General features: G+C 37.3%; 3 protein-coding genes and 1 pseudogene across 3 annotated transcripts; 1 reads left to right on the forward strand and 3 right to left on the reverse strand.

Annotated features, from left to right (window-relative positions):
* Window positions 1-4,012: 4,012 nt before the first annotated feature.
* Window positions 4,013-5,752, reverse strand: LOC124887881 (annotated as a pseudogene).
* A 4,662-nt stretch (window positions 5,753-10,414) lies between these two features.
* LOC124887882 lies at window positions 10,415-10,959 on the forward strand. Its single transcript, XM_047397803.1, has 2 exons — window positions 10,415-10,567; window positions 10,657-10,959. The coding sequence occupies exons 1-2, from the start codon at window positions 10,415-10,417 to the stop codon at window positions 10,957-10,959; spliced, it is 456 nt and encodes a 151-aa protein (XP_047253759.1).
* A 3,212-nt stretch (window positions 10,960-14,171) lies between these two features.
* Window positions 14,172-15,051, reverse strand: LOC124887883 (disease resistance RPP13-like protein 4). Its single transcript, XM_047397804.1, has 2 exons — window positions 14,404-15,051; window positions 14,172-14,318 (listed from the first exon to the last, which is right to left on the reverse strand). The coding sequence occupies exons 1-2, from the start codon at window positions 15,049-15,051 to the stop codon at window positions 14,172-14,174; spliced, it is 795 nt and encodes a 264-aa protein (XP_047253760.1).
* A 5,733-nt stretch (window positions 15,052-20,784) lies between these two features.
* LOC107844583 (probable disease resistance protein At4g19060) lies at window positions 20,785-21,906 on the reverse strand. Its single transcript, XM_047397805.1, has 2 exons — window positions 21,348-21,906; window positions 20,785-21,305 (listed from the first exon to the last, which is right to left on the reverse strand). The coding sequence occupies exons 1-2, from the start codon at window positions 21,694-21,696 to the stop codon at window positions 20,836-20,838; spliced, it is 819 nt and encodes a 272-aa protein (XP_047253761.1). The 5' UTR covers window positions 21,697-21,906; the 3' UTR covers window positions 20,785-20,835.
* Between the last annotated feature and the right edge of the window lie 1,275 nt (window positions 21,907-23,181).

The raw sequence follows: 23,181 nt of genomic DNA on the forward strand, positions 1-23,181 counted from the left end.
CAAGGGGGATCAGCCATACTGCAAAGAAGCATCATTATTTAGTCATTGTATATATATATATATATATATATATATAAAGAATATATAAATTGATTACATTATCATAAAAAATATGCATGTGTATAAAAAGTGTAATAAGATAAACAAAAATACATGAGAATGTATATATAAAAATGAGAAGATTGAATAATGAAAGGTCTGTTTCGAGAAAAGATTTCGTAATATTTTTAGAGTGAATTATTTGTTGATTAAATATCTAAATCAATTTTAATGTAAACATTAACAATCTAAATTTGCCTAACGCGTGGCGAAGTTTGTATAAATAAAGAAAACCCCGTCCAACACCCCAAAAATAAAATTTTCATGATAATAATATTTGTACAAGTGTAAGAATATAAAATACAACATAAAATTAAAAGTCTTCCTTGAATGTCACTCCCGACGAGTATTATCAATAACCTGTATAAACACTTGTAATAAAATGTTAGTAACAAATAGATAATTATCAAAATAAATTTAAAAGGTATGTAAAAATATGATTTTTGTTAAAATGTGGGCTAGATTAAATTTTAAATATGCTATAACTACGAAGTGGTTGCTCAATTGATTGACCGTCCTAAATCGTCTTGCCAAAATGCGAATTGTAAAATCTTTTGTATTGTTATAAAAGTTTCGTCATCGCTCGAATTTATTTATTTTATTACGTATTTATATACGTAATATCCGTCTTTATAATTGCAAAGGCCTAAAAAATCAACAGAATATTTCTTCATCTACCAAAATAGAGTACTATTCATTTGTTATCATTCAAACACATCCACAAAAGTCTATCTAACAGTCCCAAATTTTCAAACACAGTCATGAGCAGAATAGTACTATAAAAAAATTGAAAAATTATCAAATGTTCATAAAAATAAAAATCAAACCAAATATCAAAACAAGTAGTAAAAGATAGCAACAATCAGCAACAGAACCACAGATGAATTCCGAAATAGTGATGTTAATTCAAATATTGTCATGATTTAATGATGATGTAATATCAAAGTCGTGCATTTTCAACAAAACCATAGCAAAGGAGAGAGGTGATCGGGGTTGCTTCAATGGAGTTTCACCGGAGCAACGTCGGAAAAAATAAAAATATGGCCAGATCTGGCCCGTTGTTATGCGGGCAGTGGAAAAAGAAAAGAATGGAGGTGAAGGGGCAGCATGTGGCGGTGTGTCTAGTGGCTGGAAGCTCGCCGGTGGTCAAATACGGTGAAGCGCGGCGGTGGGTGAGAGAGGAAAAGAGGCAGCTGGTGTTTTTTTTTGTCGGCGTTGGTGGTTTTGGGTGGTGGTTTGTGCGGCTGCTTGAGAGGAAGGGTGGTGCGGCTGGTGAGGGGGAAATGAGTGGTGGCTTTATGGTGGTTCGCCGGAGACCGGCGGTGATGGATAATGACTTACTCTTCAGAGAGAGAGAGATGAGAGAGAGGGAGTAGAGAGAGAGGAACACGCGTGTGTTTGTGTGTTGTGTGATATTTAAAAAGGTCAAAATAATAAAAAATAATATTTATTTCTACTTTTTCTTCCAACATATCCCTTAAATTAGAAAAAATAGATAAAATAAAGTCAAAAAAATATTTAAAAGTGAGTAGACCTTGATTTGATTGATTTATTATTCTATTTTTTAAAATAATTAAATCAGCTTACTTTGCAGGTCATATTAAATAACATACAAAGTAATGAATGTCGATATATAATTATAGAAAAATATAACTAACAAATAAAAAATATAATTATCTTTAAAAAGATACATTATGCTATAAATAATTAAAATTATACTATGCAGTAAAAAATTGTAGTGCTATGCTGTATACGTATGTAAATGACTATGCAAAAAATATTAAAATAATAATAAATTGATAAAATCCTAAAATTTATGAAATTAAATATAATTATCAATAAATTATGTAAAATTAAAATATGACAAAAATTGGTAAAAAAAAAATTCTATAATAATGATGATTACCAATAATTTGTTAAAAATTATAACAATGTGCAAAATAATTATATTTTGTGCCCTTTAACGATTAGGAAGTCTGAAAGTGTTATTTTTGAACACGGAGAGCCAAAATTGGGTGTCAACAACAGGTCCTATGAAGATCATTTGATTCATTTAGAGATAGTGTTTCAGGTGTGCATAAGCACACCTTATATGCTAAGAAATCTAAGTGTTCATTTAGTCAGGCTAGAGTGGAATACCTTGGTCATATCATTACTGTAAAAGAGGTGTCCACTAACCTTAATAAGATAAAGGCTATGAAAGAATGGCCTAAATCTAATACAGCTAAGGATCTTAGAGGGTTTCTAGGCCTAACAAGATACTACGGAAAGTATGTGCAGGGCTATGGTAGCATATGTCCGCCCTTGCATGATCTTCTCAAGAAGGATGCCTTTCACTGGACTATTGAAGCTGACCAAGCCTTTAAGGAACTCAAAGTTGCTATGTCCTGTATACTTGTGCTTGCTCTTCCTGACTACACTCAAGCTTTCATAGTGGAAACTGATGCTAGTCAATCTGGTATAGGAGCTGTGTTATACAGCAAGGAAAACCTTTAGCCTATCTCAGTAAGGTTATTGCTCCTAAGCACAGAGACTCTTCCTCTTGTTCATCCATTTACTACTAGTATTGTTGCAGATAAATTCATGAAAAGGATACACACCTTCCGTGGATTGCCTGAATCCATTGTCTCTGATTGAGATAAGATTTTTCTAAGCAACTTATGGCAAAACCTGTTCAAGTTACTTGGTACTCAGCTACATTTTAGTTCTGCATATCACTCTCAGAGTGATGGCCTAATAGAAAGGGTGAATCGGTGTATAGAGAACTACTTGAGATGTATGACTTCCCATCGACCTGTTTCACTAGAAACAATGGTTACATTTATCTGAATGGTGGTACAACACCAATTTTCATACTAGTTTGCAGTGTACTCCCTTTGAGGCTCTCTATGGTTACACTCCGCCACAGCTTTCCTTGGTCCCTCTCTTGAGTGCTTCTGTACCTGTTGCTGAAGATTTGGTAATGAAAAGACAGCAAATGCATCAACTGCTTAGTGATAATCTCTCTAACTGCTTAGTGATAATCTCTCTAAGGCTCAAGAAAGAATGAAAATATTTACTGATAGGAAATGGACTGAAAGACAGTTTCAGGTGGGTGACTGAGTATTCCCTAAGTTTTATCCATATAGGCAGTCATTCTTGGCTCTGAGGAACAACTTGAAGCTATGTACCAAGTTCTATGGCCTTTATCAAGTGCTTGCCAAGGTGGGACCAGTAGCTTATCGGCTTGATTTACCCCCTACTTCACGAGTTCATCCTGTTTTTCATGTATCACTTTTAAAGAAAAGAGTAGGAAAAGATGTTGTGGTTCAAACTACATTACCAACTACTAGTATGGATGGGCAATTTCTGGTGCAACCTATGAAGATTTTGCAGCAACAGCTGGTGCAACAGGCCAATAGTGCTGGTGTTCGTGTGCTAGTACAATGGTCTAATTTGGCTCCTAGGATGCTACTTGGGAGAATTATTCTTTCCTCAAGTCCAAATTTCCTGGGTTTGATTCTCAGCCTTGAGGACAAGGCTGTTTTGCAAGTGAAGGGAAAATGTTATGACATTAGGATTAGATTAGTTGAAGGTAGTTAGAGGAATGAACGGTCCATATTAAAAGCTCATTAAAAAAATATGAGGCCCAGATCAGTCGACGTGGCAGCTTACGTGTCTATAAAAGGCAGAACGAAATTCTGGTAAGTGCCTTTCCCTCTTTCTTCTCCTTCTTTCTCGAAGTCTCTCTCTACTGATTTCTTCTTCTTCTTCTTCTTCATATCAGTTCAGCTTGGAGCTCAACCATGGCGAATTCCAGTTCCATTTCCCTTTAGTTATCAAATTTGTACTTCTGTTACTGTATTCAATAAAGAAGAAATTTTCCCCAAATTTGATTATTTTTTGATTAGTTCAATTTGTGCAATTAATTAGGTCAGGTTGTGACACATTGATTTCCTTGATCCTTATTAGTATTCAAGATTACGTTTCTACTGCGGAGGAACTTTTCAGCTTCAGCACAAGTGTCTCTGTATCTAATCTGCCCAACTGCTGCCACAACCGACATCATTGCAGGCTGCATCACAAGGAGATAGAGCATATAATCTGAGAGAATCTTTGATATCTCGCGGTAATTGGCTGGTGGTTTTTCTGCATCATCTGCATTAGCAGGGGAACTCTTTTCTTTATCACCATCTATAACATTACTGTCCTTACTATAACAGAGTTCAGTAGCAATGTGCCATACCAGAAGGATCTAGTCGAAATTAGATTCAGCAATATAAGGCAATAGATGACTAGAGCTATTGGCACGAAGAGTCCAATATCCTTTCGCTAACCATATTTGCTGTATCTAAATCCTCCGTGAGTGGAGATTTATTCTTTATTTCTTCATGGATTAATTCCCTTAATTCATCTGTGAATTTCTGGGGTATCACATACAAGTTCCAATTCAGTTCATCAATAATACCGAGCCATCGATATATGACTTCCTTAAACTTGGAGCGCGCCCCCACACAATAGTTAATCAAGTTGAATTGTGAAATGGATTCAGCCTACCTACGGCTCAACCATCTAAAAGTCATAGGCAAACGCCGTAACTCATACCCCTTATTCTTCAGTGCAACTACCGTCCAGAGAAAAGGAGCATTAAAAAGTAACTGAAATCCAAGATAAGAGCACAAGGAGAAGGGTGTAACTGACTCCAATCTCTCACCTTGGAAGTCCCCTTTTATCCCAACGGTAGAAGAGGATTGCAGCAACAACTTCGAGAAGGAAACAGATCAATCGAAATAAATAACCCGAGTAAGAGTTCGCCACAATCATTTTGGTAAAAAGAACATCATAAATGAAATTGTGTTCAACCTCAATAACTCGAAAAGCATCAATAGCTTCTAAGATGAGGAAGAAATTTTGGATTTCATTCCGTTGGCAGAAGTCAAATATCAGATCAACAATTAGTCCTTTGAATTTCTCAAAGAGGTAATGAGCTTCTCCACTATCTCAAGATCAGATAGCCTTTTTTTAACGGACTTTTTTGCTTCCAAAGTGCCATAGTACTGTGGATCATCTCTATGTTTGAAGATAGTTTGGCTGCTATCTTCGAAGAGTATTCGTCTATCAGCTTGGCATAGTTAGGGTCGGGATCAGGATCTTTCATAATGGACTCACAAAACCGATCTAAACTCGCAAGATATAGAGCCCAAATATGCTTACCATACTTGATTACTCTGGCCACATATATCAGCACTGTTGGGATCCACAACTTGTTTCTGGGAACTGTTTGAAAAAAAACATAGGCCACAGAGCTGCCCTGGGTCGTAAGACCTAGGAAATACCTGTGCCAAAGTGCATTATCCTCGAGGGCAAAGGCACTAATCGTGTCAGGGCCCCCGAGATGTACTATCAGAAAAGCTGCTCATAATACAAGAACATCTTGAACTTTGTTCCCGCCAGCAGAATTGTTACCATTGCTGTCAGAGATGTGTCCGACGGTAAAATTAACAGCCCATTCTACGAGCAAGTAGCTGCACCAGAGGGGCAGTGTCAGGTAGTTAGTTGAAACACACTTTCTTTGGGGAGAAAAAAAGATGAGGATTATTTGGAGAGTAAGGATGAAGAGAATTACAACACGAATGTCCCATGCCTCCCATATCTCTTCAAATTCATAATTCATTCACTCTTTGCTTTTTTACAGATGATCTAAGAGCGGTTAAGAACCAATAACAAGTTGCTTGTTAGAAAATGGCTTCACCTTTACTTGCTCCAAAATGCTATTAATCCAAGTTTGTGGTATCAGGTTCCACTTTGAAGATAAAACACTTTTTATTAAAGGCGATTCCATGTCTGGTGTCTCAAACACGAAAGTGAGACCTCTGATTAAGGACGACCACATTATTACTTTTGTGTGGTAGTTGGCAATGGATGTAAAGACTCAAATATGTCATCGAACTATATTAGAAATGACTCATGTATGTTATCCGTTAAAAAATTGGCTCATTTATGAAATCGCCGTTACAAAACAGGCTCCTCCATAAGAAACTCAATAGACCCTCTTATGGATGATCCCTTTTTGTGAAGGTGATGACATAAACTAGTCAAACTTATAACGGATGACATATATGAGCCATTTCTAATTGTCCGATGGTGCATTTGAGCCTTTTCCCTTATATAATTTTTTTCTTTTTATGTTTTTCCCTCTTATCACATCTAATGTAGGAAATAGCCAGTAACTTCAATTGAGAGAAACCAAACAAATTCTATAGAGTTTCTTTTTTTCTTTCTTTATTTTAAAGGACATCTATTAATGGGTGTTAGAATTTGGAGCTGAAAGAGAAGAGAAAAGATAAAGTTTCAACAGTAGCTGCTTTCATTCATACATTCATCATACATATATGCACAGTCAACATCTTACAAAAGACTACATGTATAAGCTACATGAGTCTTACAAGACACACTTCACAAAATAAGGACTACCATTTTATTTTAAAATAAACTAAACATAATATTAAAAGAAATTATTAAACAAAAGACCATCAAGAAAAGATTTCATATTCTAACACTCCTCCTTGAGATTTTTCTTGGATACTCCTAGCATAGCCTTTATCTTATTCATTGGGATATCATCCATTTCATTATCTAACTCATCTTTATCAAATTTATCTTCATCATCCTCAATGCCAGTCAAATCATCATCCGCAGGCAAAGCAGCAAACTTGACAACCTTTTGGTTCTGATCTTTGCCCATGGAGGGGGGGCGGGGGGGCGGGGAGGGAGTTTAAGGTCCTTGAATTGTGGGGGTAGCTTTAGAACTTGTAACCCCTTAAACTGTTGCATTTTCTATTGGTTTGGCATTTGAGATCCTCCTCTATTACCAATTATCATAGGCAGCTTCATCTGAGCACTGCCAGTATTAACGCCCATCATAGCCTTCTTCACATATAAAGTGGCTTCATTTTCACTTCTGTTAAAGCCACAATGAATGAGATGATCATCAAACTTACTGTACCAGGCTCGAGGATCTGTTTCAATGCCTTATGTAATCTGTCTTTAGGTTTGTCAACCAGCTTCCAAGTGTCATTCTTCTCAATCATACCAATCTCCTCCTTCGTGGCTTCAACCCAAACTTCATGTTTTGATGTTTCTAGATAGGTATTGGGTTCCAAGATTGCAATATTACATCTTTCATATATCTTCGAAAGGACCTTGTCTTCAAAATTGGCGACTTAAGTGAGGATTCACCATCTGATTCTTCAGCATCTTCTATATTTCAGAGCCAAATAATTATGTTTTAGGTAGCGGATGTAAGTTTAGATAACCTGCATTTTCTTTCTCATACATAGACCTTAAGGTGGCATAGTTAAAATGCCCAATCTTCTGTGCCATAACCGTGAATCGTCCATTCTTGCAAAGTTGGCACTATCAAAATTTTTATCTACTGGAAAGGTCCTATCCACCATTTCTACTTTAACAATCAAGAATTAAAAATCAAACAATGCTTTCCCTTTAAAAGTAAGGAGTAACCTTCGACATTATTTGACCAACACTCAATAGGTTACATGCTAAATAAGGAACATACAACACATCATGTATAAGCTTTGTACCTTCTTTAGTTTGAAAGATAACTAAACCTTTTCCATGTGCTTCTAGTGTTGCACCATTTCTCATCCTAACTTTAGCTTTGAGTAACTTGTCAAGTGTGTGAAACATGAGCTCATTATTTGACATGCGACTCGTGTACCCACTGTCTAGGAACCATTTGGATTGGTTGGATTTTTTTCTTCATGAACAGCCATAAACAAACTTTCTTCTTTTTTTGACTCTTTAGTGAAATTTGCCTGCTGAACATGTTGTTGTGGCTGATTCTTCTTGGCCCTGCAATTCTTCTCAATATGGCCCATTTCCTTACAAAATCTGCATTGAACTAATGGCTTTCCTTTGAACCAATAATCCTTTTCTTGATAATTGGTTCTTCTACAGTGGATGCAAGGTGGAAACTTTCCTTTCTGTGAGGATTCTGTCCATGGCTTTCTCTTTGCTACTTTATCTCCTTCAATCCTTGTATTTTCCTTCATAGGTTGCTTGCCTTTGTGCTTTGCTTGAAATGCCACTTCTTATAATTTTTCATCTCTTATACTTGTTCTTTGTTCTTGGGCTTGCAACTTGCTAATCAGCTCTGCAAAGGATAAAGTCTTCTAATCACAAGATTCCTCTATTGCTGAAATCTTGGACTCAAACCTTGCTGGTAAGCTTATCATCATCTTTTTCACCACCTTTGAATCTAAAAAAGTTTCACCAAATAATCTTATCTTGTTTATAATTTCCAGAAGTTTGGCAGAGTAGTCCTTCATGGTATATTCTTCTTTCATCCTTAACATCTCAAATTCTCTTTTGAGAGTTGAGAGTTTGACAGATTTCACTCTGTCACTGCCATCGAACTCCTCTTTTATCTTCTCCCATACTTCTTTAGGTGTTTCACAAGCTATTATTCTTGTGAAAATCACATCTGAAAGTGCTGAATGAAGACAAGTGAGTGCCTTTGGTTTCTTGGACTTTGTATCTTCATAATTCTTCATTTGAGCAACAATTGGATTTGGTCCAAGTGGAGAGGGATCATTTTCACTTTCAACTGCTTCCCATAGACAAAGAGCTTTGAGATAAACCTTCATCTTTTTTTCTCCTGTAAACATTGGAGGGCTTGCACCCAAGAAGCTATTGGATGCCATTGTTACGGCTGTTTAACTCTCTTTTCTTAGTAGAACTGAAGAAAAAACTTATCTCTAAGACTTCACAAATCCCTCAAGAAGATTGACTCTTGATACCACTGTCAGAATTTGGAGCTAAAAGAGAAGAGAAAAGATAAAGTTTCAGCAGTAGCTGCTTTCATTCATACATTCATCATACATACATACATAGTCAACATCTTACAAAAGATTACATTTATAAGCTACATGAGTCTTACAAAACACACTTTCTAAGTTTTACAAGACACACTATCTTACTAGACACACTTCACAAAATAAGGACTACAATTTAATTTTAAAATAAACGATACATAATATTAAAAGAAACTATTAAACAAAAGACCATCTCTCATATTCTAACAATGGGCACCGTAACGCTTGTGTGTCCTTTTGTTGTCAAATTCAAACATTAAAAGAATGCATAATTCATTTTGAAAAGTAAATATGAAATAGCAAAATAATCACAAGCAGCACAAACATGTTATTACTAATTACAACATTAAAATGTAATCTTTGTTGAATATTGATTCAAAGGCCGTTAGTGCTTCCTAGTTAATTGACAGAGTAACACGTTTGTTAGGAGTCCTAGTTTAGTTGAAGCATATCTCCATTAGTTGCTAATATTTAGGTTGGTGGTTAATTAGTGTGAGTAAGTGGTATGTTTTCAGTAAGTGGTTAGTTTTTTTTAATTCCTATTTAAAGAGTCCTGTGTAACTTGGTTTAGTAGTATGAATGAAAAATACGTGAAGTTCTCTGCAGCTATATTCTTCTTCTTATACATTGCTCCTCTTTTCTTCGATTCCCCAACAGATTTGGTATCAAAGTGGAGAGAGAGTATCTTTTTTTTTTAATTTTTTCTCTCTGTCCAGGTTAGGTCAAACTGGGAGATAAGGGAAGAGCAAGAAGAAAATCAAAATTGAGGGAAAAGAATGGCTACCAATGCAGCATCTTCCACATCTCAGCAACTAATTCCCATCTTTAATGGAGATAAATATGAATTTCAGAGCATAAAGACAAAGATATTGTTCAAGTTTCAAGAATTGTGGGATTTGGTGGAGAATGGCTATGCTCAGGAATATGAAGTACAAAGGTTGCGAGAGAACAAAAAGAAGGACTCTAAGGCATTGTTCTACATCCAGTAAGCTATATATGACTCGATTTTTTCCAGAATTGCTGTTGTAGAAACCTCAAAGCAGGCTGGGATATTCTGAAGAAAGAATTTCACGGCTCGACAAAGGTAATGACTGTCAAACTCCAGTCACTAAGACCTGATTTTGAAAATTCATTCATGAAAAGTAGTGAATCTGTACAAGACTACTTATCTAGAGTCAGTGCAATTGTTAATCATATGAAAGCATATGGTGACAAAATTACTGATGAAACTATAGTTGCCAAAGTTCTAAGAAGTCTTAATAAAAGATTTGATCATGTCGTAGCTGCCATTAAGGAATCCCATAATTTATTTGATTATGGTTTTGATGAATTGATGAGTTCCTTACAAGTTCACGAGGATATATTGAATGCCTCTCAAGAAAAGGGTGAAGAGAAGTCATTTTAGATCAAGGGAGAGTTACAAGTTCATGAGGATATATTGAATGCCTCTCAAGAAAAGGGTGAAGAGAAGTCATTTTAGATCAAGGGAGAGTCTTCTTTCAAAGGCAAATCAGAAGTCTCAAATGCTAGAGGATGCAGAGGCAGAGGTAGTTTCCGTGGTCGAGGTCGTGGCAGAGGACGAGCTCAATTTGGTGGTGAGCACCAACAGTCCAAAAGCAATATTCAATGCTGCTATTGTAGAAAAATGAGGCACAAGGAAGTTGATTACTGGACTAAATAGAAGGATGAACAACAACATGCAAATTTCACTGAGAAACAACAAGAGAAGGGTAATCTGTTCATAGCTCACTCCTCAGTATATGATGGTTTGAAAGATGTTTGGATCATTGATAGTGGTTATTCCAACCACATGTCTGGCAGAAGGTCGGTTTTCAAAGAACTTGATGAATCGGAGAAGTCAAAACTTCGGATTGGGAATGAAAAGGCAATGAAAGTCGAAGGGAAAGGTATAATTGCTCTAAAAACTTCTCATGGTAATGTAAAATTTCTCCATGATGTGCAATATGTTCCTTGTTTGGGCAATTGATAAATTGTGGATACTCCATTCTGTTTGATAACAATTCTAGTAGCATTCAAGATAAAAAATGGGATACAAAATTGTTGACGTTCAAATGACTCAAAATAGAATGTTTCCTCTTGAAGTTTCTGCTTTTAAAAGTTTTGTATTAGTTACCAAAGATAGTACTGAAGCTAATTTTTGGCATTTGCGGTATGGTCATTTGAATGTAAATGGGTTGCAATTATTAAGCCGTAGAAATATGGTTCTAGGTTTGCCTAGAATTGATGCTCTTGAATTCTGTGAAGGATGGGTGTATGGGAAACAAACTAGAAAATCATTTCCTGTAGGAAAGTCTTGGAGAGCTTCTCATTGTCTTGAACTGGTGCATGCTGATTTATGTGGTCCTATGAGTGTTGAGTCCATAGGTGGAAGTCGATATTTTCTACTTTTTACGGATGATTATAGTCAAATGAGTTGGGTATATTTCTTGAAATTCAAATCTGAAACATTTGAAAATTTCAAGAAATATAAATTTTTTGTTGAGAAACAAAGTAGTTGTAGAATCAAGACTCTTCGAACAGATAGAGGTGGTGAATTTATGTCAAATGAACTCAACACTTTTTGTGAGGAAAATGGATTCACAAAGAGCTCACAACACCATATACACCGGAGCAGAATGAAGTTGCCAAACGAAAGAACCAAACGGTTGTTGAAATGGGCAGAAGCATGATGCAAGCCAGAGGTGTACCAAAGTGTTTCTGGGGTGAAGCTGTTGCTACTGCTGTCTACGTGCTGAACATTTCACCCACCAAGGCTGTTCTTAATCAAACACCATATGAAGCATGGAGAGGTAACAAGCCCAAGGCAAGCCATTTACGTGTCTTTGGATGTATAGCTTATACTTTGGTGAACTCACAGGCTAGGCAAAAGCTTGATGAAAAACCAAAAAAATGTATCTTTGTTGGATATAGCACACAATCCAAAGCTTATAAGCTATATGATCCAGTGAGTGGAAAAATTATGATAAGTAGAAATGCTATGTTTAATGAAGCTGCTAGCTGGAACTTTGAACAAGAACCTGCAACAGTTTCCATTCCAGAGAACACATCCAGTTCTTCTCCAGCAAGTAGTAGCCTTCTACTCCTCAATCAAGCACCTCTTCTCCAGCAAGTGATCACGGCTTAACCACCCAAAGAAGTGGCAGCAGTTCCTCTTCAATAGACTTTTCCAGTGAGACTCCACCAATAAAATTCAAATCATTAAGGGAGATTTATGAGAATTGTTATTTTACTTTGTATGGTGTAGAAACCACTTGTTTCAAAGAAGCTGCAGAAAGTCAAGTGTGGAAAAATTCAATGATAGAAGAGGTACTAGAAATTGAGCAAAATCAAACATGGAAGTTAGTGAATCTACCGGATAGAAAGGAACCCATTGGACTCAAATGGGTGTTCAAAGTCAAGCGTCATGTAGACGGGAGCATACAGAGATACAAAGCCAGACTCATAGCTAAGGGATATGCACAACATCAAGGTATTGATTACAATGAAATGTTTTCACTTGTTGCTCGTTTTGAAACAGTTAGAATATTCTTATCTTTGGCTGCTAAATTGAGCTGGCTTGTTTATCAATTTGATGTTAAATATGCATTCCTAAATGGGGATTTGGAAGAGGAAATTTATGTTTCCCAACCTGAGGGTTTTGTTATTAGTGGAAATGAGAGAAAAGTTTACAAACTCAAGAAGGCACTTTATGGGCTAAAACAAGCGCCGAGGGCATGGTACAACAAAATTGACTCGTACTTTCTGATGTATAGATTTGAAAGGAGTGAGAATGAGCCTATGCTATATGTAAAGAAACAAGGTATGAGTTAATTTTTGATAGTTTGTCTCTATGTGGATGACATAATTTATATGGGTTCATGTGAAACTTTAGTTGCTAAATTTAAATCTTGCATGATGAGGGAGTTTGAAATGTTAGATTTAGGTATTTTGTAATACTTTCTTGGTCTTCAAGTGAAACAGGTGGAGAATGGGATTTTTATTTCTCAAATGAAGTATGCAAAAGACCTCTTGTTTGAGTTTGGTATGCATAATTGTAAAGTGGTTGCCACACCCATGAATGCAAATGAGAAGTTTCAGCTTGAAGATGGCACAGATCTTGCTGATCCTAGTCACTACAGAAGCTTGATTGGAGGTTTGAACTACCTAACACATACTCGTCATGATATTATGTTTTCTGTGAGTATGTTGTCTAGGTATATTCATTGTCCTACCAAGAAACATCTTGGTGCTACCAAAAGAGTGTTGCATTATGTTGTTGGGACTATTGACTTCGGGATTTGGTACTCCAAAGTTGCAGATTTCAGCTTGATAGGGTACAGTGATAGTGATTGGGCAGGAAGTATAGATAACAGAAATAGTACTTACGGAAATATTTTCAGTTTAGGATCTGGGGAAATTTCTTGGAGATCAAAGAAACAGGATGTTGCTACATTATCTTTATCAGAAATAGAGTATGTTGCTATAACTTCAGCAGTATGTCAGGCCGTATGGTTACGAAGATTGTTGATTGACGTTTTCTATCGGCAGAAGGATGCCACAAAGATATTCTCTGATAACAAGGCAACAATTGCAATGACAAAGAATCCGGCTTTTCAAAGTAGAACAAAGCACATTAACATCCTTTATCATTTCATTCGTGACCTGACAACAAGAGGTGATATAGAGTTGAAATTCTGCGGTACAAGGGATCAAATTGCAGATGTCTTCACCAAGGCACTCCCACAAGCCAAGCATGATCATTTCCGACAGAAACTTGGAGTTTGTAATTTTGAATCAAGGGGGAGTGTTGAATATTGATTCAAAGGTCATTAGTGCTTCCTAGTTAGTTGGTGGAGTAACACGTTTGTTAGGAGTCCTAGTTTAGTTGAAGCATATCTCTTTTAGTTGCTAATAGTTAGGTTAGTGGTTAATTAGTGTGAGTAAGTGGTATGCTTTTTAGTAAGTGGTTAGGTTTTTTTTATTCCTATTTAAAGAGTCCTATGTAACTTGATTTAGTAGTATGAATGAAAAATACGTGAAGTTCTCTGCAGCTATATTCTTCTTCTTATAAATTGCTCCTCTTTTCTTCAATTCCCCAACAATCTTCTTGTCCTTCCAAACTCCATGGGCATTGTATGGGAACATAGTGAGCTTTGGACATTTCACTTTCTCCAGATATTTCACCTCAGGGAACAATTCTTAAAATTTCATCCAGTCCATCTCCATTTCTGTCAAGTACTTGAGACGTATTATTTTCACATTATTCCAAGGTACTGGATCAGTTCCAAACTCGAATTGACCCGAATCGCAAAGTTCCCCTCCACTGATGTACAGTCTATTTAGCTCCTTCAAGTTCTCAGGTTAAGCCAAGTCGAAGCACTTCACCTAGGATAACATTTAAGGTCCAATTTCTCCAATTTTAGCAAAACACCACTTGGTGGTAAGACATTCCCATCCACCTTTTCCTGGTAAAAGTATGAGTAATTGTTCTTATGATTCCCATACCAGGTTTTGGAACGGTGGACACAGTAACAGAGTCTGGATTCTGAAACAAATTTCCTCCCCATGCTATAGTAAGGATGTGGAGTTGTTTGAATTTTGCCAGCACGTCCAAATCACTCCATCTTGGAAAATCCTCGATTTCTGTATCAATACTTAATTTATGTAACTTTGTAATGGCCAACAAATCCTCCAGAGTGCATGAGTGTGAATTTTCTGTTGAATCTTGAACTTCAAATACCTTGAGAACCATAAGATTTGTTAGTTTCCTAAGACCTTTTGACATGCCACTGAGCAAGTAACACTCCGATAAGTCCAAGTGTGTCAAATTATGAAGTGAACCAATGCCCTGTGGGATCACCTCAAGACTGTGGCAAGCTCTAAAATCTAGGACACTAAGGTTCCACAACCTTGAAATTGACTCGGGGATCCCTGTTATTCCTAAAATTCCTTGCAAGCTTAAGAATTTTATGTACTTTAAGTTAGCCAGGCCTTCTAAATCTTTAGGTTTCTCCACCTTAATATGCTTCTGGCTTGTGCTCTCCCATCTTCCCAAGTAAAGAATGTTCACATGCTTCATCTCAGTAAACTACTCGTGCTTAAGCTGTAGAACGACATCATTCAAATTGAACACCACATGAGCCATGGGTTTAGAGTTGCCTGATTTGGAGGACGAGGTTGAGGTTGTTTGCGAATTGGAACTATAATTCTTGCCATGGGACGATTCCGCCTCATTCTCCAACTTGTTATCTTTACGAGGAACTATACAAGATCTTAGAGAACAAGAATACTCTCTCAAGGAGTTGCCTTGTGTTAGGATCGATTAGCAGTTCACACACACTAAATCTATGGAGAGGATGAAGAAAACTAGATAGAGAGTTTTTTAGGAGAGAGAAAGAGAATTAATTTTGTGGTAACACCCATGGGTAACCTCCACGGCGGACGGGCTATTTATATTAATGACTCGGAGTATGTATAATTACATAGAGAAATGAGAATAAAAAGTACAACCTAAAATTTGGGTCGGCGCTCCGCCCCGAACCCTATCTTTGGGTGGGGGGATCCGCCCCCCACCCCCCGACAACCTCACCATGGAGGTTGAACCGCATAAACATTAATATATAACAGTACTTCACATATTAATCAGGCTCCACAACCTAACAATTCTCCTAATTGGAGACTGATTCTGTCTTCCAAGAATTACATTCTCAAAAAAATAAAAATTCCTCCATCATCAATATGTTCGCCACACCGCAATATCTGTCTACACAACTACAAAAAACCACTAAGGTTTTGCACAAAAGTTTACCAAAATCAACACATTTTATCAACATGTTTGCTGGATTCTTTGCACCCTCTATCTTTTCCAAACACATATCACCTTCTTCCACTGCCCTGCTAGTGAAATGGAACCGTCTTCTAATGTACTTCGTCTTTGAATGATAGACCGGGTTCTTCACCAACTGTATGGCACTCTGGCTATTTGTGTAAAGAATCTTATTAAGATGCTTCTTGCCCAGTTCTTCCAGATAATCTTCTAGCCATATCACCTCCTTTCTAGCTTCAGCTATTGCCACATACTCAACCTCAATAGATGAAAGAGCAACACACTTCTGAAGCCTGGAAATCCAACTCACTACTGTACCACCTATAGTGTAAATGTACCCAGAAGTGATCATGCTTGAGTCCATTTCCCTACCAAGATCAGTATCAACAAAACCTTGTAGAATCACTTCACCATTGCCAAAACAAAGTGAAGTACTGGATGTACCTTTTAGATATCTTAGAAGCCACTTCACAGCTTCCCAATGCTCTTTCTCAGGGTTTGCCATGTACCTGCTAACAACTTTCATTGCATGTGCTATATCAGGTCTAGTGCAAACCATAGCATACATCAGACTCCCAACTGCAGAGGCATATGGAACAAGTGCCTTATGCTCCCGCTCCTGAGCTATTTTTGGTGACTGCTCCTTTGACAATTTTGTGTGATTTGCCAATGGAGTAGTCCTGGGTTTAGCATCATTAACTCTAAATCTGGCCAGCACTTTCTCAACGTACTGCTCTTAGGATAGATTCAAAGTGACAGCAGATCTATCCCAAGAAATCCTTATCCCAAGAATCCACTTTGCTGCACCTAAATCTTTCATCTCAAACTCAGAAGACAGACTTGCTTTCAGAGAGTTTATCTCCTTCATACTGGATCCTTCAATCAACATATCATCTACATACAAGAGTAAAAATACATAAGAATCAGTGTATTTCTTGAAGTAGCAACATTGATCTTTTTCACTCCTGCGAAAGCCACTCTTGCTCATAAAGGATTCAAACTTCTTGTACCACTGTCTAGGTGCTTGCTTCAGCCCATACAAGATCCTGTTGAGCTTGCACACCATGTATTCCGTGTCTAAAACTATAAATCCCTCTGGCTACTGCATATAGATTTCCTTATCCAAATCCCCATGTAAAAACACAGTCTTTACATCCATTTGCTCAAGATGCAAATTCTCCGATGCAACAACACTCAATAAAATTTGGATAGTAGTTAATTTCACAACAGGAGAAAATATTTCAGCATAATCAATACCTTTCCTTTGTGAATATCCTTTAACTACTAACCGGGCCTTGAACCTTCTTTTGCCATCTGGTTCTGCCTTGATTTTGAACACCCACTTGTTCAACAAGGCTCTCTTCCCTGCAGGTAACTCAGTCAACATCCACGTGTTATTTTTCTCAAGTGAGCTCACCTTATCATCCATGGCTTGCTCCCACTTGATTGAATCCTCTACCTGCAGTGCCTCAGCAATAGACTCTAGTTCCCCTTCATCAGTTATCAACAGATAGTGTAATGATGGTGAATACCTATCTGGAGCTCTAATAGTCCTGGATAATCTCCTCTCAACCTTCTTAGATGTCACTTGTTCTACCTCTGGTTCCTCAACGACAGTCTTTGAAGTTTGTTGAGTATCTGCTGTAATATCTTTGGGTGTACTCCTTGGCAACTCAAGCTCAACTCCTACTTGCCTTGTAGTTTCTTGAACCTTTTGCTCTCTGTCCTTGTACAAGACATTTGCATCAAATGTCACATCATAATATCTTAGGATCTTATTGTTCCTGTCATCCCAAAACCTGTACCCAAATATGTCAGAACCATAACCTATAAAGTAGCACTTTATAGCTTTAGCATCAAGCTTATCTCTCTTCTCTGGATCAACATAAACATAAGCAGTGCAACCAAAAGTTCATAAGTGAGAATACTTGAGATCTTTTTCTGTCCATACTTCTTCAGGAATCTTGAACCCCATAGGAACTGATGGTCCCTTGTTGATAAAATATTTAGCTGTGCTCACAGCATCTGTCCAAAACATCTAGGCATCCCACAATGTATCCTCTTTCTCCTTGCACACTCATTCAATGTTCTATTCATCCTTTCAGCAACTCCATTCTGCCTTGCCTTCTCGAGAACTATCCTTATCAATTTGATTCCCTCAGCTGCACAGAATTGTTTGAATTTTGACTTGTCATATTCTACTCTATTATCAGACCTCAGGAATTTGATTTTTAAGCCAGTCTGATTTTCAACTTCAGCTTTCCACCTCTTGAAAGTAGTAAACACATCTGACTTATGTTTTAAGAAGTAAACCCATACCTTCCTGCTGAAATCATCAATGAAGGTGACATAGAATCTGGATCCACCAAGTGATGAAATGGAGATGGTCCCCAAATGTCTGTGTAGACCATTTCCAGTCGTACTTTCTTCGGCTCTCTCATAGTCTTTGTGAAGCTTACTCGTTTCTGTTTACCCATAACACAACTCTCATAAAGACCTATATCAACAGATTTTAGACCCTTTAAAGCTCCTTTTGCAGCCAGCATCTTCATTCCTTTAGCACTCATGTGCCCAAGTCTGTTATGCCATAGACATGAACCAGAAGCACCCTTAGCAAAAACAACCATGTTTATACACCCTGCAGTAGTGTACAAAGTTCCAAATTTTGTGCCATATGCTACAACCATAGCACCCTTCACAATCTTCCACGAACCTTTCCCAAACTCTGTTGCGTAGCCTGTGCTATCCAACTGACCAAAAGAGGTCATATTCTTCTTGAGGCCAGGAATATATCTGACATTCTCCAATGTCCTTTGATTTCCTCTAGAGTTTTTATGCAGACATCCTCCTTTCCTTCAATCGCCAACAACTTGTTGTCAGCAAGATACACCTTTTCAAAGTTTCCAGACTTGAAGTTTTGGAACAATTCCTTGCTAGAAGATGAATGAAAAGATGCACCAGAATCCAATATCCAATATTAAATTGGGCTATCCACACTAAGGATTAGAGCATCCCTAATGTCTTCTGCTGAATTAATAGAATCATTATCATCTCCAGATTTCTGATTCTTCTTCTTCTTGGGTTTCTTGCACTCTGTCCGAAAGTTTCCTTTCTCTCCACAATTCCAACATGTCACATTGGATTTTGGTGGAGATTTTTCACGATTCTTCGATTTTGATCTACCATGTGTATTCTGACCCCTCGATTGGTCTTTCCCCCTTTGGTCAACATTGAGAGCACTACCAGATGACTCTTCAATTTCTCATTTGTGGATGCTTTCACTACAAAAAAATCTTGGATTTCATCAAACCTCAGTTTCTCAGATCCACGGAAACTGCTAATCGCAGCAACTACAGTATCCTAAGACTTGGGCAGAGATGACATCAAAATCAGTGCTTTAATTTCATCTTCGAAATTAATGTCCATAGAACACAGTTGACTAACAATCATACTGAACTCGTTTATATGATCAGAAACAGATCCATTCTCAGCATCTGTAAATTGAACACTGGCTACGCAGATGGAATTTGGTCGGTGGAGATGTACGGCCTCGTTCTTAGGCTATTGTGGTGCAGAATTTGCTCAATGGAGATGATGTACGGGCTCGTTCTTAGGCTGTTGGAGTGTGAAATTTGCTCATTCTTCCTCATCAAGTTGTATTTTAGTGGAGTGGGTTATATGATCAGAGGAAACATGGGGGATTGCAGTTGCCATTGTCGACGAAGAAGAAAGAGAGAAATGAATTAGTTTTAGGGAATGAATAAGGTAGCAGCAATCAGACAAATTTACCAAGCTCTAAAAAGTATCCACATCAAGATATATACATACATACAAGAAGTCGAATGTACAGTCTGTACGCTTATCACATTTTTGATCCGATTTTACCCCTTGTACGATTGATGGTAAAAATTTACTTGCACTAGGTGTTATCATGACTGTCTTCACAAGACGGGACAGTAAAAGAGTAAAAAGGAGACGATCAACTCGAGTATTTTGCTGTATTATTCGTTTTAGCATATTACATAAACTTTTCCTTCAGCTAGTATCCACGCCCTCTCACTTTGGGTGTACACAAATAGACATTTAAACTTTATAAAGTTGAACCCGTAGACAACATGTCCTACATGACAATTCACGTGAGATACACTCCAACTTACGCATGTAAGAGCTAAACTTGTATAAACTTGTTAAGCTCAAATTACATGTGTGCTCCACAATCGGAGAATTATGCTAGCAGTCGGGGCATTGTGCTCCACAATTCTTATCCTTTACTTTTATCTTAATTTTTTTTTTTAAATTCTCAAATCTATGTGTAAATTAGTTGGCAGCCTCTGATTGGATTGATATCAACGTAGGAGCGTGCTTTTTTCATCCATGTGACCTACCCATGATTTGTGTCTACTAATTCAACTTTATACAAGTTTAAGTGTGTACCTGTGCACACCCAAAGTTGAAGCGCATAGATGCAGCTAAAGCCGAGTTAGAGAACATGTTTATGTATTACGCCTTTTTAAAGGTTAGATCTTCTGTTATATTCTTGACTATCTCTCTACAGATGCATCTCAATAATTAAAAGAGTATGTGGGAACATGAATTTTAATCTTAAACTAAAGATATGTGGAGTGTACCAAAATATTTTTAATCTTGTGGTCTTAAACGCGTTATGTGGAAAGTTGAAATTAAAGAGTTCACAAAAAAAGGAAAGAGACATTCTTTTTGAGACGGACTAAAAAGAAAAATAAGACAAACAAATTGAAACGAAAAGGGTAATTTTTACCGATCTCAGTGAAAAAGATCATATAGCTAAGGTGTATAACATTTGTAATAGAATATTAAGCAGAAACAATGTGTTTATCAAATGACAACAATTGGAAGTAGAATAACAAGTTACAAGAGAGCAACACAAGGACAATTAATCACAGACACTGACACACTCAGTGAAAGTTGCAAAAATAAAATCGCGAATTCTTGTTTATGTTTGGAGATCAGACCCGCAGCTTTTAAGAAAATCAATGTCACGAGACTCACGACATGCTTTCAGTCGAGTGATGTTGTGTTTGCAGGCATTTTAGTCAGTTCTTGTTCCATGATTTTCCCCATTATCTTGGCAGCCAAAGGGAGGCCACCAAATTTGCTCATAAATGTATCCTCTAGATCATGATCAGTCTGAAAGTTAAGCAATTGCTTCACTTTTTCTCCAGATGAATCTTCGAATATCTCATGACAACTCTTATCTTGCAATGGCAGAAGGGGATGTACGTTCTCCTCGCCAACCATTTCCTTCTCCAATTCCTCTGACCAAGTCATGACAATAACAGCTCCACTCTGTTGTTTTGGCAATCCAAGCGCGAGTTTTTCAGTACAATTATCTTCCAATTTTGGTTCCGACCATAAGTTATCGAAGAAATTATCAATATAGAAAGCGTCATCAAGCACAATCAAATACCTTCTACCTTTTAGTACACTTCGGAGAGCAAAAAGTAACCCCCGAAGACCTCGATGTTTGCCTGTAAATTTGATCTCTTCATCTTCAACACCGAGACACTAGAGCATCCTCTGGACAACCTCTTCTATGTAGTCAACAACATCCTCGGGGGATTTTGACATACAAACCCAAATCTGAGGGAAAAAGTGGTTCATTACTTGCTTGTTGTTGAAAGTCAATTGGCAAAGTGTCGTCTTTCCAACTCCGGCCACACCATAAATACCAAGTGCCTTGAATCCCTTAACTTCGTTGTCCCTCCGAATAAGGAATCTCTCCATAAAATTCTCCTTTTCGTTAAACACGAATACTCTATTTCGATCTACTGTACGGTAGCTCCACCTTTCATGAGATTTGATAATAATTTTGCTCTGTCCATCATCACTTGCCCTCTCTGAACTTCCACCACCAATCATTGATTTTTCGCCTTTAAGTCTACTTTCCTTTTTTTTTTTTTTTCAATTCGCTGTTAAGTGCAAAAGTGAATCGGATTCCCTCAGGGGAATAAACGTGCTTCCTTTCCAGTAACACTTGCCACTTTGCAAGAGCATTGAGGAGATAGTATAGTGTTCCCCTATGGCTCGATTCACCAGCATCAGAATGATCACCATTTTTTGCCTCTCAGAGGAAACTATTTACGTTTTAAAAATGCGTTTGGATATTAAAGAGGAGAGGATCATTGATTAACAATCTTCACTTTCCTGCGCTTGCTGGTGTGCCATCAAGTTTATTCAGTAGATATTCTTCTGTCTTGCCAGCCATTCCAAAGCACTTGGCTGGAAAAGTTTCAGTAGAAGAAAAAGATACAACTAGATATTATCTAGTAGTTGAGATTATGTTGTAATCATATTCCGTTGTTATATAATGTCACACATCAGCAATTTAAGTGTCTGAGTTTGACTGACACAGAGTTAAAGAAAATAAAGAGAGACTACTGAATCTTTTAGTCTTAAATTAAAGATGTGTGTAGTATTTTAAAGGCGTAATACATTAATGTGTTCATTAGCTTGTCTTGAACTAGCATTTATGCCCTCCAACTTTGGCCGTGCACAAGTAGGTACTTGAACTTGTACAAAGCTGAACAAGTAGACACATGCATTCTACGTGGCATTTACATGGCAATTTGTGTTAGATAGCCATGTAAATGCCAATGAGGATGCTTGTGTCTACTTATTCAACATTATATAAGTTGAGGCCAAGTTAAAGGGAATGTTTATTTATTATGCCTATTTAAGTTTCCTAATGAATTGACCTCATCTTTTATTTTTTATTTTTGTGAATAGCCTTAAATCTTTCCCACCAAACACCCTTCTCAAAACCTCCATTGAAACTTTTGCATAGGGTATCTTCATCCTCTTCCACGTTCGCCCCAAACAGACTAGTTTGCGTTGTTTGTGGTATCAAGATGCCGCGGCTGAGACTAAAACAGGTTATGATAAAGTGCATAAATTATTGTTTTACGCCAGATATCGAAGCCCAAGAACAAAAAAGGGCCCTGAAAACTGTATAGAACATGACCTAAATTATGAGATTAAGAGAAACCATAGTTGCAATGTTTGTGGTATCAAGAATAGCTCTTTCTGGTATAAAGATTGTAAATTCTGGTTCCACGAATAATGTAAAGTCTTAAGCGCAAAAAGCACGTGCAACCAGGACGATCACATCCTCTACCGGTTTTTCCTTCCTGAAGAATATCAAATCATAAAACTCTGCTGCGATGTTTACCACAATCAGTTTCAGTATGTCTTTCGGGTTTATCATTGTTGCCCATGTAGATTCTTTGTACTCATCAAGTGCCTTGATAAGAAGAAGACATAAGAAGTTTCTCCTGTTCTTCCTAGATTCAAGTAATTCTCGATTTCTATCTTACATTTCTCAACTTTTGTGGCTTTCAGGACTAC

This window comes from Capsicum annuum, chromosome 10, assembly GCF_002878395.1.
Source record: "Capsicum annuum cultivar UCD-10X-F1 chromosome 10, UCD10Xv1.1, whole genome shotgun sequence".
Taxonomy (NCBI): domain Eukaryota; kingdom Viridiplantae; phylum Streptophyta; class Magnoliopsida; order Solanales; family Solanaceae; genus Capsicum; species Capsicum annuum.